Raw genomic sequence first — 17762 nt, 5'->3', positions numbered from 1 at the left:
ACACTGTTTTGCATTTGCCAAAAACAGGCAACTGTTACTTTGAGGCAACATTGGGGGTTTGCCGCAGTGCTCCACCATTAAACATTCACAATCACAACCACAAACGTCTACTGCCTGCCCCAAAAACACAAATTCAACAGCACCTGATGAACAAAAGTCTACCCAAACACAGTGCTTCTTGAAATAATAACATTAATATGGGTTCGTTTTCGGTTGCCTCCTGGGATTGACTGACATGAGGCTCTTCCATTTCCCGTTTTTTTGCACAGTATCACTGCATCATAAAAGCAACAATTCCATTTTAAGAAACAAATGCAGTCATGTTTATCCTCTTTCATGTCTTTGTCTATCTGTCTGTTACAATTTACCTACTGACTCAAGGCCGCCTTGATCCGGAATACATGCAGTGACCTTAATTGTGAGATTACAATCCAGTGCACACCACAGCTGGGCCATGCTGCATATTCACTAATCTGTGTGGGCGTTGCCCTTCTGTCAGTCTTCCCAGCCCACTAAAATCTCTCCTAAATCACATCCCTTGGTGATTCGCAAATATTAGCAGGCCATCAGCTTCAGTCACGCCATGACAGTTGTTTTTTTTTTCCATCTAAACCAAGGGCCACATGCCATTTCTGGAATAACAATGTTCATAACTAATCCATACCTTCAAGGTTTTATACAGAATGATTTTCATACATTTGTATATGTGTAAATAAAGCCCTGATTCAGTTGAGAAAAAAAAAATCTGTCAGAGTGTTATTAATTGGAGCCCATTTTCCTCCTCTCACTATTTGGCAAATTTTCGGTATAACGTCAACCCAAGAGTGAACATGACAAAAGTTGACAAAAGCCACCACAAGTCAGAAAATGATGGCACTTTGTAGCTTAAGCTCAGTATATGTACAGTAGCTGTCATCTAGCTTTAGCTGTGGGGTTTAAAGTGCAGTATCAGGAAGCTACATGTAGCCATATGGTGAATCAAACACAAATTGCAAATACAGCTTCCATGCTCTAACGGCTTCTTTGACGCTAATAATAAAAATCATAACTTTGCCATCTAATGAACATATTCTAGAAACACCCAAACTTTCCCCTCAATTCTTTATCTCGGCCATGGCTTCTGAAAGAAGGGCTAAGGATGTGGTGGAATCTCAGAACTCATCGTCAGAGCTGAGCAGCAGCGTCTTCTCATTGTCCCCTCTGGTGCTGAGGTTACTGTGGCTGCGAGAGAGAGCTGGCCCTCCGCCTCGCTCCAGGGTGGATTGCTGGGTATACTGCTGATAAGCTGGCGAGAAGTTATGGATGGCGTCTTGCACCATGTCCCCTGGGTTCATCGTCTCCTTCAGACTGCTGGAGATGCTCTTCATTGGTGCACAGCGGCCTGGAGGTGAGCGAAGAGGAAACAGGCATTTCACTGTCGCTGAGCAGCATAAATGAGGGGAGAAATGAAAAGGGTTGAAATGAAGAAAAAAAAATGAAAAGACAGACTTGAGTGTCCATTCGGAATGTGGACGACACATTAAAACAATTTTAATGGAAAAATATGACTGGATCGACACACTAGATTAGCTAATATCAGTTAAATGGATAACAAAATGGTGGTATCCAAAAACGGGGTTACACAGGGGATGACGTAAGATGACAGGAGCATATTACATGTATTTTGGATTTTGGGGTGAGGGAAATATCGGGGGGACTATTCAACAAATGTGCCCCGTGGAACAAAATTAAGACGTATATCAGAGATAAAAAAAAAAGAAATAAACTTGACTCACGTCGATTCGAAATTAAAATGACACTCTTCAAGCATTGTGAAACATGATACAAAAGCCCCCAGAACAAAACACTTTGACAAAGACGAACATATACAGCGGGAACAAAGCTTTTGGGTCACACCTACCGTACTGTCCATAGATCGGAAATGAGCCTTTAAATGCAGCATAGCAAGGAAGAAAAAGGACAAATAGAAATATTGAATTCAGAAAAGTCAAGGACAGACTGAATCGGAAAATAGAGCAAGAAAAGAAAAACTAAAATAGCCTCGCGGTCGAAGGAACCTCCAACATTTCCATGTAAAAATAACTTACCATATGAATCCAGTCTTTTGTCCATATAGACCTTGTAGGTGAAGGCGTGGCGCAGAGCAACAGCAGCGAAGAACATCTCAATGCAAATGATGAAGTTCTGGTACCCGGCAGCAACGGTTCCCTCACCCACAGAAAAGTCAGCAGAGTTTATCTGCGGAATGGCACCACACTTCTCAAGAATGGCCAGCAGCATTCCTGAATTGAAGAGAGAAAGAAAACGCCCACTTTTAGCCATTCGTTGAATGGGACAAAACAATCCAATACGCAAATCCAACATGACAAAACTCATCAAGAGCTGCTGTCTGACACCTCGACACTCCGAGTGAAATAAACCGGGTAACCTAACGCCCGCTCCTGATATCACTCAACTAGGCCACGCCCCTTTCCATGTTTTTGTTTACTATCAAGTGGCAAAAGATACATGACATTTCAATTGGGGGTGGGGGTTGACAAATGAGTGAATTGAATTAGAAACTTGGTCGTGGAACAAATTGACCTCGTAAGTCAAGCTACTACAGTATATTTCACCGTCAACAACTGCGGTCGTGCGATTTGAAAGAAGCCGAGGAGGGGATATGTGCCGGTTGTTCAGCTGCGGTCTTCTTACCTTGCCAGAAGGAAAGGAAAATGACAGATTTGACCATGAAGAACTTCAGCACGGGGCTGTAGGGGACCAGTAACTCTCTTGTGGCAAAGTAGAAGAGGAAGAGCGCGTACAGCGACAGGCTGACTGAGATGTTGTAGATGATGGTCACGTACAAGTAGCCACTTGCCACACTGGATGGAAAGCGCACATGAGAGAAATCGTTTAGCTGCAGAGTATTAAGCTCGTAAAAGTGAAAACAATGGAAACCATCTATTTTACATAACGCCGTCATGAACATCAAGTCAGAACTAATCAATCACAGGGCACAAATAAATTATGTTAAGTGCACATTTCTCAGCATCTCAGCACTGGGGAAAGGAATTACACAGACCACATTTATCCAGGGAAATGGACATCTGTACTTCATAAATTGGCCAGTGGTGTGTTTTTACAATGTATCACTTTTGAGGAAACATTCATGTATTGGTAGAGTTGTGAATTAACTCATCACAATCAAATGTATGCTCATGTTTTATTACAGAAATAATTGCACTGCATTTAAATATTGAGGAGGCATTCGGATGACGGAATAACAATCAAATAGTATGACCGAAAACCACTTTGTCATTAGCCGTGATGGGTGTGACTGACTGTTGGTAAGCTGTTGCGGAAACCTACTTGAAATCGCCATCTTTGTATTTTCCAAAGGCCTGGAGAATGACGGTGATGATGGCCATTAGTGGTTTGACCACACAGAACTGCAGAGTGGCCTGGGGGAAGCGAAGGAGGCAAAGTCAAGTCGATATCATGAGAAAAAGGGAGAATGCATCAAAATCCCTTTAGTTGTCAAACCGTTTGTACACAACGGATGAACGCACACTTAACATGTATTTGATTAGATGGTCATGCATTTGTACCTGTTTGCAGAACCTGAGGAAGCCAATGGAGTAGGTCTTGCCCCACAGACAACAGGTCCCATACATGCAGCTCGACCTGGAGTGAAGTGCAGGGTCGCACAAGTCAAACATTGGCGGAAACGCACGTGCAGACTGCAGTGCTTGTGAGCGGCGGCGAAAAATACTGACTCAATGGGTTTCCCTCTGATTTCAGCCATGATAGCACTCTCGCCTCCCAGATATTCGTAACACAGACTGAGGAAGTTGTAGATGACGAAGGCTGTGAAGAGCACAGACAGAAATGACGACTTTACAAGCAGAGATTCCACACCAGGGTGCCGCGGGACACCAGGATGTCAAAAGACATCATCGGGGGTGCTGCCGAAAATGATTCAATGTCACTTACAGAGCAAGTATGCAGTTTCCACAAATACTCACTCTTTGTCATATTTGTTAAAACGGTCAGTATACACCCAACAATGATGCTACATTTACCTACATTGACTGGGTGCAACAGGCGTGTTTAACTATAAGTGCTAAGAAAGATCTTTGTAGTTACCAGGTGGTCTAGATATAAAGATCATGTTCATGTTCCAGATGTCAGGAATTGTACATTAACCACTTGGCTTGTACCACAGACGGTATCTTAGCAGCAGGAATCACAAATAACTGCAATTTCCTGGGTTGATAAATCAGCGATCGGCGATGGAATCACACACACTGTAAACTGGAACTTCAGAGACATTTTTTTTTCTTGCCTCACTGGATTCGCTGCGCTTCAAGCGGTTGCTAGGAAACAAGCTATCCATTTCCTGTAATCTTCAACAGGCCGCAGACGTGATAATGAAGGGCGAAGTCTTTGCAAACGGCCTTTGCAGAAAAGGCCATTTATCACGGGGATATCAGAATTGATACTTTCTCAGATGAACATCGACTCATCTCTGGGGTTACTATCGGCGAGTGCGGCGTCATACTCTCCGGCCTGAGAGCAAAATAAAGCTGTTTTATCAGCTCAAAGCACACTCCTCTGTCCACTCACCTTCATAGCAGTCTCTAACGGTGTCAAAGTACACGTAGTACTCCTCATTGGTAAAGAAGAGAAGGCTGAGCCAGGAGTCAAAGGCATAGATCGGGACAATGAAGAGAATCCTCACTATATGTCTCTGCTCATTTGGGGAGCTGTAGTAACGTAGGTGCATGTAGATCTGCGGGAACAAAGAGGTAAACATCAACCCCGAAGCAACAAAAGAATACAAATGTTCATTGCCATTCACCATTCCTTCGGCTCAACATGGTGCAGATCAGTAACAAGGCAACGGTAAATATTTTCTTAAGTTGAATAATGAAGTCAGGTTGATGTGAAAGGTGTGTTTTGTGCATGCGCAAGGTGGTTGTCAGTCTGCACGCACGCGTGCGTGCGGAAAGGGAGTTGTTTCTTGGCTTTCATCACTTGTATTCAAATGAGCAGACAGCAGGAAGAACTGGGCGGAACTGAACGTTTATGCCTTTAATCTCCTTTCAAACTGCACAATGTTCCACCTATCACCTTTCCTAGAGTGTAAACAGACACACACCTTTGCTTTAAAAAAAAGGGGGGGGCGGTGGGTAAGCAACTGATGATTGTCCACAGTAACACTATACTGCTCTGATATGGCCAATAGCTTAGAGGAGCCTACAAAGGTCAACAACTAAGCTCCACAGCAACAGTCATCTTTCATATGGAGTAGAGAGAATATTTCCTGAACGTATTGATGTCTGCTCTGTTTGAATGCGTTACTGCCACACGTGTGTCAAAGTAGAAGTTGCTTGAAAGTTGTTATAATTACGGTGACGTCTATGCTCATTTCTGTTAGGCCATCTATGGTGCATCAATTTTATTTGTTTGTACCAAGTTAGTGGACTTTCATTAGATGAAATTGTGTTTGGGAAACGATAAACTATAACTTGCTATACAGACTCTCTATATTGACATATGCACGTGCAGTGAAGAAAGTAATTGAGTAATAACATGGGACTGTCTTTACCTGGTGACATGTGATCAGCAGTGCGGTCCAAACAAAAAAGCCTGATATCGTTTGGGCGGTAGAGGTCATGAGGAAAATGGGCTGCTCCGCAGTGACCACTGGGGCTTCTGGTATGAAGGAAGAGTTTGAGCCCTGAGGGGGCATCGTCGCAGGGGCCTTGAGTGCAAGGCCTGCTGGAGAGTCATTCGCCAGCCTCTCTGACAAAGCCATGTCTCGCCTCCAGAGTCCACTCATCTGTTTTGTAGAAAGGAGACAGAAGGGGTATTTTAGGTAAGAATGATAAAAGCACTCTGCTGGTTAATGATTGGATTCTGATTAAGAATCAAAATTAAGTCCTGACGCCTTCAAAGTGCACAGAGGAACGCGAGGCCGAAGAGCCAGATGGCTGTGATGTATATAAAGGTTAGTGCTCATTTTCGATCAAATGCTCAATGTGGATGCTCCCCATACGTGGATGCCTGGGGCCGCCCCAAGCTCTGCACGCCCATTTTAGGGATACAAAACATCTTTACCTAAATGGTGCTTTACCACGTTTGCATTAACATTTACCAATTCATACCTGATGATTTGTTTATAATGAATAAAACAGACAGTCAGTATGATTTTAGTTATTTAAGATGAAACTAAATATGAGTACGAAAACGTCAGGCTCATTGATTAGAATGTAAATTGTTAATTGGGTTCAGTAGTGTCCTGCTGTGGATTGACCCACAAAAGGCAGAAGTCATTACATATTGCTAGGCAGGGATGCTCTACTAATCGGTAGTCTTTGTGACAGGTCAACATGTGTCCGCAGGCGAGGAGGCTGCCTCGCTCACTCTTGTCATCTGCTGACTCAAATTGTGTTCAAAGGCATTGACGACAAACATTGGTCCTCACAATTGACCGCGGCTCCAGTAAAAACAACCCATCCATTATCTGAACCACTTATCTTCAACAGGGTCATTATGAGTTATATAATAAATAATGTGTAACTTCTAAAATATGTTTACATATATACATATTTAGCATGACACACGTATGGTACTTACCTCCTCCGCGGTTGTCTGGTCAGCGGTACCGTTTTGTATCAATTTAGCTCATCACGGGTCAGTTACACACTTTTTCAGGACAACCGTCCCAACGGTGTCATTCCGACGAAAGAAACTTCGCACTGCTGCTCCAACACAAAAATATTTGCCCGTTTACAACAGCTAGCAAATGTGTGTATAGCTGGGGGCTTGAGGCGGTAGATGCTAGTCCGCGTTAGCTTGCCGTTCAAGTCCTTATTTTGCTTGTTTTTTCGGTGTACATTCCGGTGAAAAAAACCCCAAGGTTTTGAAGTAAGCCTTAAAATGAGAGTAACGACGACGATCTTGTAACTTCCTTTTGAAGACCAATACGCCTGTGCCGTTAGTCGTTCACATCACCACCCGTGGATGCCAAAGCAAACGTCACATTTTAGCACATGCGCAGTGTGACTTTTGCCACGTAATAATCGCTGTTTATCAAAACATTCTAAAAAGCATATTAAATATATTCCAAGGATAAAATCAGTTTACATAGTACTCTATTTTTTTGTATCACGAGTCACAAACACACACAAGCAAAAGTTACGTCGCATATAAACCCGAGGGCAGACTTCCGACAATACACATATCCATTGAACATGAACATTCGCCAATGGTGCAGAATACAGGCGATGGAATAAAGCCTACAAGATTGTGAGATTCGGTTTTATTACTTCATAAAATATACACAAATACTGTTGTAAATAAAGTGTTAAAGAACTGTACAAGAGATCAGTACACAATACATAAAGTGAAATTCTGTCACCTTAACCTATTTCACACCCGCCCTCCCCAAACACACGCACGTATATAGAGTAGTTACAGTGCCACTGGGTCATGGTGCCCTGTACAAAGGTATTACACACAGTACCAAGCTATTTACACATCCCTGCAATGGAGTCAGTTAGTTTCATTGTAATGACATCATCAAAAAAAAAAAATTGCAGGATCTTAAAACCTAAAAAGGTGACATCAGGCATTGGACTTATTTCTGCGGCGGGACTATACAAAGCCCTGTGTTCAACAAGGTGATCAGACAGCATTTGAAGGGGAAGAAAAGAGAAACCAGGACAAAACATGGCACAAGTTACTTCTGGTGACAAACTGAAAGACATTTTGAAAAAAAATGAACATAAATAGTGGAAAGAAAAACAACCCAAAAGACATAAAATGAACCTTGAGCTCTTATTGGGGATTATACTGTCAGTTGCACTCTCACACACCAAAACGTTGAAACACGCACACAACACATTTATGACCCAGCTGGCAGAGCAACATTGATGTCCAAAATGTAGTACTGTACTTTAAATACCAAAACTTTTTAACTCATCCCATTATTATGCAATGTTCTACTTTACACCTTAAAACAGAAAACACATTTTGGCTTTTACATCAAAATTTAAAAAATAAAAATATTTACAGTGGTGTAAACATAAAAAAATGGATGCCCCACCCTCCTAAATTATCCTTAATGGGGTCTGCCAAATCCCCTATTTCTCCTAAAGGTAAAAATAACATTAAAAAAACATTTAACAGTAAGAATTATCATAAAAATTGCAGCTAATCTTGGTTGGTTACAACAAGGGTGCAATGGTGTCTGGTCAAATACACTGGTCATTTCTTGAGGATTCTGCCTCAAGACCTTGGGAGTGTTTGTGGTTTTTTTTTCCTTTTTTTTTTGAAACAACTATAGTGATAACTTTTAATTAAGAGAACTGAGCACACAAGTGATGAAGAAATCGGTACTGGATATTTTTGATGGTTTGAGATTCGAGGGACAATAATTTATCACAAAATAGATCGAGGAGGAGCAAGCAACTCACAGGAAACAGAAACATGACTTTTTGAACCTCTTCTGTCTTTCAAAACACAACTATCGCCAACTTACCTTTTCCATCATTCCCCAAAAGGTGAAATCTCCACTAAGACTTAAAAAAAAAAAAAAAAAAGTGGGGGATGGGGCGGGGGTAGTCGACTTTTGAAATTAAACATGCTTTTGCCCTTCATCCTTTTGCTTCATTGTTGTCAAAAGTTCCTCTCAGTCATCAGATAGAAAACACTGCTGGGTTTATGTTTCGAGGAGGAGGCGGTCAGTCACGAGCAACCATGATGGAGCACTGTCACTTTTTGCATCGGCATGATGATGATCCAAGGTTTCGCAGAGGTTTCATAAAAGACCGGATGCTGGCTACTAGAAAAAGTACTTCCCTGGATCCTGTTGGAATTTGCTGTACTTTTCCAAAGACCCACGTGTCCATTGGCATCAATCTTTTGGAGTCGTAGTAAAAATGAAGGAAGGGGACAAAGCAACAAATATACCTTGCAGCCCTGCACCAAGAACAATTATTAGTCGCGTGTATTAATTAAGTAGTGTGCTTTTGCACGTCAATTAACAAGGAGATCTCACCTGTCACTTTCAAGTTCATGCAGAGCCAAGGAGATTTTATTTGCCCATGTGCTCAAATGGCACGCTCACCTGCACAGAGAGCACATGTGTGACTTTAAGAGCAATACAGTCCCTTCTGATTCAGGGAGGATCTGACAACAATGAACCTGTTTATCACCAGGGATATGTTCCTGGTTGTAGCTCGCTTTACCAACGCGCAAGTGGATGACAGAAGTATACTGCAAAAATTCATACAAAGTATAACTGACTGATATGCCAGGGGGATACTGCATGCGATTTGTACGCTTTACCTCACCCGTACCGTAAATTTAGAGCATCGGAAACGGCCAGTGTGTTTTGAGTTTCTTCTCACCTGTGATGTGGAAATCCTGGATTGGTCGTGACGGGCCGTAAGGTCGGAGGACGACACGTTAGCTGGAGCCCCACGGTGGAGCCGCATGCTCACCTTCCTTTCCCTCTCTGCACGTGAAATGGCGCGAGGCGATGTGTTTCCTGAAACAAGGCATACAACTGATGTCGGACGACTGCGAGTTTTGTTAAAACAAACGCAAGCCGTGTAATTGGGAACATCAGTTGGAGACTTTGGTGATTCAGGGTCCCACTCACCAGACTGTTGGACCCGTGAAGCAGGGTTAGAGATGGCCTGTTCTGGTCCGTTTCTGACTCTGTTGGCAGGTCCAGGGTTGGGACCTGGCGGGAGACCTCGTGCCGCGGAACCCCTGGGAGCAACACCGATCCGATCGTCCCTCTCATCACCAGTCCTCCTTTCCCGGTCTCCCTCTTCGGTCGTCCGCGTGGCTCCCTGTAAGCCAAGACGCGACATATTTTGAAGGTTTTTCTTCAAGTTAAAATCAACAATGGAGGATAGCGTTGTTAAAACTCATTAAAAGGGTTCTGTGCCGGAACAGTAAAAAAAATAATAAATCACGACTGAAATAAGACACTTGCTGAACTTACAAACTTGAGCATATTCCAGTCGAAAACATAATCATAGGAAAAGCCCTGCCGGTGGAAGAGATTTCTGAAGAGCTGTCGCAAGTAGGAGTAATCTGGCTTGTCATCAAATCGGAGTGATCGGCAAAAATTTAGGTATGTGGAGAACTCCGCTGCAAGAGAAACAAACAAAAATGTTCATGCAATGCACAGAAGTTTTGGAGAAAAAAAATTGTTCAATGCAAACAGAAAAAAAGGTGAAAATCCAGCTTCACATACAAGGGTACCCTTTGCAAAGAACCTCAATCGGCGTAGACATTTTCTTCTCACTGATTCGTTCATACTTCTGTCTCTTGGTCGCCGCCTTGAGGCCTTGCCAGGGTAAGGACCCCAGGTTGAAATACATGAGGACGTAGCCGAGGGACTCCAAGTCATCACGTCTGGATTGTTCTGGAAAAAAAAGTTTCATCGAGTAAAACCCGCACAAAGACTAGATTTCCCCAAAACAACAGTGTGAAAATGCCAAGTATGGTTAGAATGGACACTTTGACAACCCGAGAGCAGCACACCAAGAATTTTCAAAACGAGACGACGGGTTCCAGAGAAATGGCGTATTCTGCTTTGCGGGGGAATGATGTGTGTGATATCGCATATAGAAAATCTGGTCAAAATGTGTCTTTAAATTACAGTACAAGATTATAATTTGATTATTTTGCAACCTCCTCAACCCTGTCGTTTTGTCTGCTTCTCGGAGAAGCACTTCTGCGATTGCCTGACAAGTTTCAGTTAAAAATATCCACCAATGAGCTTGTATGGGCTGAAAATTACAGTCATGCTTTAAAGAGGCGTCACCTGACCTAAAACCACATCCTAAATAGCACAAAAGGAATATTATTGGTGAGATGAAGAGTATGAGAATGAAGAGCAGGATGTTGGAGGCGTGTCAATTCTTTCCATTAACACTTGAAAGAGTTCTTACTGGGAGCTCAAAAAGTGACATGGCTGAGTCAAATGGCAAACAGTCAGCATCGGGAGTGTCCCATAAATCAAGACTGAATACGAGCAACTTAGAGTACAGGTGAGTGTGTATGCTGCGTGTGCTGCTTACCAATTCCAAGATGCGTGTTGATTGAAGCATAGCGCGCCGTGCCTGTCAGGTTCTTGTTCTCCCTGTAGGGGATGTGCTGGTGCGTGCGGGCGTCACGGTACTTTTTGGCAAGGCCGAAGTCAATGATGTACACAAGATTGCCCTTCTTGCCAAGCCCCATTAAGAAGTTGTCTGGTTTTACATCACGGTGAATGAAATTCTTGGAGTGGATGTACTCAATACGGCTTATCTAAAGATGGATGAGAGAAGGAAAGGAATCAAAATTGTTTCTTTTTGTATGCAGACAGGACAAAAAGGACAATGATTTGCACAGATAATCACGAGGCCCAGACAGACATTCAAATATGCAGTGGAACTGGTAGTTGAACTATCCTGGGGACATACTACAGAAAAACAGGCCTACAAAAAGTTGTGATGCATCGTCAGCAAATCGAGCAATAACCCCATTAAGCAGGCATGAAAAGATTATCCTTGAATTTGTTTGCATTTTCTTCAGTTTTGTGACTTAACTGTCGTCCTCATAAATTGACCAGCCTCAAAAAACAGCGAAGATATGTGAAAATAAGAATGCACACCCCAAATCAAACTTAAAGCAGTAAGAGTCCAACTTCGCCGTACACGTCAATGTTGAAGGCAGAGGGTTTCATTTCTCTAGATGAACCCTGGACATGATTTTACTATTCCTGTTAATTCCGATGGGAAAAATTATGTCGGAAAGCAAGACAAATTGGAGGTTGGCCAGTGTTGTAGAACAAATTGTGTTGTATATTAGAGATTCCGCTGTATTGGAAAATGGAAAAACTCAACAAGAGGGTCAACAGGATGTTACGGAGGGAAAAAATCGGAACTGTCGAATGCAAAAATAACACATGAGTAAAGGAATATTGGAAAATGTGAATGTTTGAAACGTGCAAAACAGGCACTTCTACAAACACACATGACCTCATGACATCAAAATACCATTTGGTCTGCCAAAAGTAGGACCGTCTTCAGGCTGAACTTTCGGGAACAAAAGTTGAAAAGATCCTCAAGACTGGGTCCGAGAAGCTCCATCACCATCACATTGTAGTCTCCCTCGGCACCGCACCACTTGATCGACGGAATGCCCACTAGAAGGAACAAATACACACCATTAGCACGAAACAGATTCCACGTCATCACACATAGCCAACGTTTGACATCCACGTATGAACAGAACATGAAATCATCTTTTGTTTGTACCTCCTCCTTGCATCATCTTGTAGAACTTGCTCTCAATGTGCAACTGCGGGTGTTTGGTCTTCACGCATTCAAGTTTGATGGCTACCTCCTCACCAGTGGCAATATTGGCACCTGCGGGGATCCAAAGAAACAACCTAAGCTACAATCATTTATGGAAATACAATTGTAAAGCTTGAACAGATTCGTGAAAAAAAAAGTGAAACTTTCGCAACACATGAAGGGAGCACATGTAGAAAAGGCAATCAAGGCAAGGAAAGTATAAACAGGAAAACGGTGTTGTTTTTTTTTCATTTACCAAGGTAAATGTCTCCAAAGGAACCGCTCCCTATCTTTCGTCCAAGCCGGTATTTGTTCCCCACTCTGAGCTCCATGATTGCAAGCAGTCACTGTCATTTAAAAACAGAAACAAAAACAATACATAGCGATGATTAGAAGGCAAAAGAACAAGTGTCAGCAAGATAACTTCATTCCAGCTCTACCTCTGTTGTCAAAATCTTAAAAGAGTAAATATCGAGTGGTGGAGCAAGCGACCGCGTCAGTCAGACACATCGATATGATCAGAGTTAGGATGAGAACTGAGAGTAGATCAGCCAACAGCTGTCTGCCCTCCAGTCATGCACGAATAGATTTGTAGGGTAGCTGGCCGGGGGTAGGTGATTGCAGTGAGATCAGCAAAAACAAGGGCGGGGGGGAAAAGAAACAACAAAACGTGGGCTCGGCAGAATTCACAGTTGCCAATTGGAAGAGAAGTTGATTTTGAGAGAGGGGGAAAACCAACCGGATGACTATGGCGACTTGGCACAGAAGAAAAAAATGTGGCATGTTGAGTTTGCTGGGCTGGAGCGGGATCATCATGCACTCAGAATTCTTCCACGCCACATTTTGCAGCCCCTGTGAAAGCAAGACTAAGCCCTAAACTAACGTTGGTGGGTGAAGGAAGGCAGCGGCGAGAGCGCACCGCCCGGCTTCATCCGTGTCATGGCCCTCGGACGAGTCTGCGCAATGGACTCGAGAGTCAAATGCTACAGAAAGCACATCAGCCCGGCGCATGACTTCACTAAAGAGATTTGCATCCCGACAAAACACTTTGGGTACACGACTGAAACAAACTGTGCCTTCTAGAGAAGCTGCAGGGAGTGCGGACCAAAACAGACAGTGCTGCACATTTTTAAAAAATACACTTCCAGTCAGCCTCTGGATTTTTCAATGACCCACTGACAAATGAGCGAGGCCATTGTTTGTTAAATGGACCGTTTTAAGTCTCGCTGTACTCTGAAGTTATGTTTAGAGATTTCTCGTCTGACGTGGGAATGAATATTCGTGAGTGAATTCGGCTAGTGTGTTGTGTTCATTTTGCCATGAGGTTGAATACCACACTGTCCGTTAAAAACTGTTAATAGCCGTGATTTTTTTCATCGTCATCCGTGGGGCCTCGAAGGTTTTGGAAGACTGTCGACATTTTTACAATCTTGCCATAAAAACCAGGCTTAAATCTTTTGTTATTTTGATGAAAAAAACATTTGGGGGGGACATTTCAGGAAGTTGCCAGCCAACTCTACTAAAATTGGCTACATCCGTAGCTAAACTGATCATTCAATTCTATCGCTGAAATGAAATTATTTATATAAGGCAGCATCTCGGCCCGGGATAGGAAGAGATTAGAGCGACTAGTCAGGAAGGCTGGTTCTGTCCTGGGCTGCTCCCTCGACACTCTGGAGGAGGTGGGCAACAGCAGGATGCTAGCTAAGCTAAAAGCTATGTTGGACAGTCCCTCCCACCCCCTCCAGCCAGCCCTGACAGCACTCGGTAGCTCCTTCAGTCAGAGACTGTTACACCCGCGTTGCAAGACGGAGAGATACCGCCGCTCGTTCCTACCGACTGCTGTCAGGCTGCTGAATAAAAAATGAATAAATCAATAAAGCATAGAATTATTTAAATGATATGACAACATATGTGAATAGTACTGTGACTATTGTATTATATTGCACTTAATTATTGACCTTATCCATGTTTGTATTTATATTGCACTTAATTGAAATGTGTTTTCTTTTCTCTTCTTTCTACCCACAATCTTGCTGCTGAAGGCTGTAAATTTCCCCAGTGTGGGACAAATAAAGGATATCTAATCTAATCTAATCTAAATTATCAATGAATAGTTTTATTAGTATTTGGTTCAAGTTTTTTTTTCTGAAGCCAACAAACAAAAACAAAAAAAAAAAAGGGGGGGGGAAATGACATGGACTACTATTTTATAGGTAAGGATCCACACAGTTTAATTAATAAGACTTGGCACTAGCTTCTGTCTATTTGCAGCAATATAGTTAGTGCAAACAGTGCAGATAAGTGAGGGCGCCATTCGAACTAATGAAGCCACCGAATCGATGACAAAAACGATGAAATGAAACCAAATAAACAACAAGAAAGCAATGTCACACGAGAAGGAGCGACGTTGTACTTCCCAAAATCTTTGAAACTGAGAGATGCTTCTTGGGTACAAATTAATGCAAAGGGCGAATAGTTTAAAATACGTACACTTCAGAGGTTACTTCAGGTTTAAATTATTCTCATTATCTGCAAAGTTTGAAAAACCTGTAGCTTACATCTATTTTTTTCCCCATAAATTGATGACTATATTATGTTATAGAGTGGCTCTAAGGAATTGTCAATCAATCTGACGAGCAATTAATCGATCTTTCTGAATTACCAATGAACAGTCTCCTGAAGTCTTGATCCTTGGTGTGGGAATTTCTTTTTGTTACCCTGAATTTTACCATTTTATTCAAATGTCTGTCTTTGACAGGCATATTCACATTTACATGCGCTTGTATCACAACATCTCTGCAACCATCATGGCGCAAAACACAAATCTGTCATTGCACTTGGCCCATTTTCACATGAAAACACCTGATGATGCGACACATTTAAAAATGGAGGCCACAGAAGCCCCACCTCCCCTCCCCCGTCTTGCCACAGAAAGCCAATCTGCCTTTGTTGAAGTGATGGATTTAGGTTCATAAAGGGTTAGGTTTCAAGACACCACAAGAGTGTCTCGTGGTCTGCATGCAGTTCGGTATCTGATTTAGCACACAGTGACACAATAAGTGCCATGATCTAATTACCGGTACGTGGCGGAGGATCGGTGACACACACTTTTACACAGCCTGGTTGAGATCAGGTCCATCTGGTTTATTTACATTGCATCTGAATATGCATCTTTTTAGCTACACATCCTGCTTCATTGTTAAAAACAAACCGGGGCATAATAACCAATCTGTATTGCTATTTCGAGCACAGTGGGAAGTGAGGAGAGGTGTATTTGATATTTTGATCATCTTGTTTAACTACATGTGATGGTTAAAACACAAAGCGCAGTAGATATACATTACATGTGCTGGTGCACTGATATTCTTTTTTTTTTTAAAAAGTTATAATCCAGATGTCATTTGAAAAGCTTTGGGGAATAGTTTTCCTAACAGGGCCCATTATAGTTACGTCCTTCAGGGGCACTACTACATTTACACAAAAGAAAATGCAATGATCGCTAATATTTTTGACATTACGTCGAATCATTCACGAGTCAAAAGTTGTGTGGCTTAAGGGTTACTAAAATAGAATTGCATGGTGAGTCATGTGGCCAATTGTCCCCCCCAAGCCTTGCAATAGACTGACAATGTTTATAATAATGTCTGGAAAACTAGGGCAGAGACAGCTAATGAAAAGTAATGACATGTGAGTGGCTGCTAAATTTGCCTCCCCCTGTAACTTTTAATTTCTGAGTTCTGTGTATAAATATGACAGCAACAGCCTTTGGGGGTTGATGGGGCCATGGACTCACAATGTAGCTGATAAAGCTATTGTGGAAGTCATCAACGGGACAATGGCCAGGTTACATTTTAGTTAATATTTACAGGTCAGTTTGGTTGAAGGGTTTCCTGCAAACTATTTTGGATAGTCTCAAAAGTGAACTCATCATGTCGTTCTAGTTGCGTGGTTGGTAATCTTTAAGTACAAAATCTTTTGATAGTAATGAGAAAAAAAAGCAAGTGTCACAGCCCTAAAGCCAAAGGATTTCACAATCACGAATGAAAACCAGCATTGTAATGTCTCGCATACTGCTGTCATTCCAATGTCAACGCACATTCCAAATTCGACAACCAGCTCCGAGCTGTCCTACTACAGATCAATAAGATAAAAAAATAAAATAAAATACATACAGCACAGTTTGTTGCTAAACGCCAGCCAAGATGTATTCAGCTATGTTAGCAATTTCATGAAGAGCAGGTCGATGGAGCTTAACAGACAAGAGCGAAATTCTAAACCATTACGTTTTGTGAAAATTTCCTGCACCTTGGGCTATCCATGTGGCGAAAACGGAAATGTAGAAAAATGCATTTACATGCCTGAAAAGGACTTTTAATAACGAAGAATGGGTGTCAATACACCGTTAGCTCGGAAGAGTAAGCTAGCGTTACTTAGTGGTGGGTTAGCCAGAACCTTGATACGTAACAATTGCACCATTTCATCAACATTAACATAAGCTTTTGACTTTGAACGTCAAGTAATATGTTCATATTTCGTATTTTAACCTAAAACCACACCCATCCTTACACGAGACTGCTCGATGTTGATAGAGATGGCCATCTACATACCCCCTCCCCCTATGTTGCTAAACCGTGAATAGTAGACTCTGATTCGGCCAAATCAGGTCCCTTTTTCCCCCCTGGTTTCGCCGGTTCCCGAACCCTCCACTTACCCGATATTGGATTCGTAAGAAAGCTGGTTCTCTGAAGATTGTGTCCCGGTAATTGTCAGGCGGGTAGGAGCCTTGGTCGAGGAGGATTGGAGCGGATTCTAGCGGCTCTCATTCCCCCAGCTCGCAGCTCTGTCGTCGGTTGCACTCCCTGTTGATCGTCCCTGAGAACCTCCGGTGGCACGAGCGGCAGTCCTCCCTTCCACGAATCTGCCCCCTCTCCCCCCGCCCACAGGTACTTAAGCGTTGATGATGTCATTCTCCCGACGTCAGGGCACGGGGTTTTATGGAACAACGCAAACATTTTACCCCTTGATGCACGAAATCATGCACAACCACAATTTTTTTCACTCTGTCGTCATCGTGAAACCATTCGTAGTCCTTACGAACTCTCTGTATGTACTTTTTTTCCGTAGAATTGTCCGTGTTATCAAGACATTCTAGAAACATGCGATGGGCAACATTTCAGTCTCCCGCATGCATAAATAAATCAAATCATGTAGTAGTTAGAAGGGGTGAATACTTTCTTAAATTAAGCAGTCGCTACCAATTGGAGGACGTCGGTGTTAATTAAATAGGAATGGTTTTGGCATGACAGGACGGTAGTTGGGGACAGACGGATCGACCCCCCCCCCCCCATCCTAAAATACACAAAGTCGCTATGGTACGTAGTTGAAAAGCAGGTTTTTATCTCAAATCAC

The 17762-nt window shown here is 42.5% G+C and overlaps 2 protein-coding genes across 4 annotated transcripts; both read right to left on the bottom strand.

Annotated features, from left to right (window-relative positions):
- Positions 1 to 589: 589 nt before the first annotated feature.
- LOC109516399 (transmembrane protein 184B) lies at positions 590 to 7047 on the bottom strand. Of its 3 annotated transcripts, none has more exons than XM_019870918.1 (10): positions 6625 to 7047; positions 5594 to 5827; positions 4609 to 4774; positions 3759 to 3849; positions 3591 to 3666; positions 3352 to 3443; positions 2695 to 2864; positions 2088 to 2282; positions 1901 to 1927; positions 590 to 1381 (listed from the first exon to the last, which is right to left on the bottom strand). In XM_019870918.1, exons 2-10 carry the CDS (start codon positions 5825 to 5827, stop codon positions 1152 to 1154), a joined length of 1281 nt encoding a protein of 426 aa, XP_019726477.1. In that variant the 5' UTR covers positions 6625 to 7047; the 3' UTR covers positions 590 to 1151. The 3 variants fall into 3 exon arrangements, with proteins under 3 accessions (XP_019726477.1, XP_019726478.1, XP_019726480.1); XM_019870919.1 differs by lacking the exon at positions 6625 to 7047 and adding an exon at positions 6325 to 6506; XM_019870921.1 differs by lacking the exon at positions 1901 to 1927 and having other exon boundaries at positions 6625 to 7045.
- A 247-nt stretch (positions 7048 to 7294) lies between these two features.
- LOC109516400 (casein kinase I) lies at positions 7295 to 17292 on the bottom strand. The gene is made up of 11 exons (XM_019870922.1): positions 17065 to 17292; positions 12607 to 12697; positions 12312 to 12422; positions 12051 to 12199; positions 11091 to 11319; positions 10262 to 10432; positions 10007 to 10155; positions 9656 to 9851; positions 9402 to 9541; positions 9050 to 9118; positions 7295 to 8970 (listed from the first exon to the last, which is right to left on the bottom strand). Exons 2-10 carry the CDS (start codon positions 12680 to 12682, stop codon positions 9086 to 9088), a joined length of 1254 nt encoding a protein of 417 aa, XP_019726481.1. The 5' UTR covers positions 12683 to 12697; positions 17065 to 17292; the 3' UTR covers positions 7295 to 8970; positions 9050 to 9085.
- Positions 17293 to 17762: the final 470 nt, after the last annotated feature.

This window comes from Hippocampus comes, unplaced genomic scaffold (assembly GCF_001891065.2).
Source record: "Hippocampus comes isolate QL1 unplaced genomic scaffold, H_comes_QL1_v1.1 scaffold343, whole genome shotgun sequence".
Lineage (NCBI taxonomy): Eukaryota > Metazoa > Chordata > Actinopteri > Syngnathiformes > Syngnathidae > Hippocampus > Hippocampus comes.
This window is presented reverse-complemented; position numbering and strand designations above follow the sequence as displayed.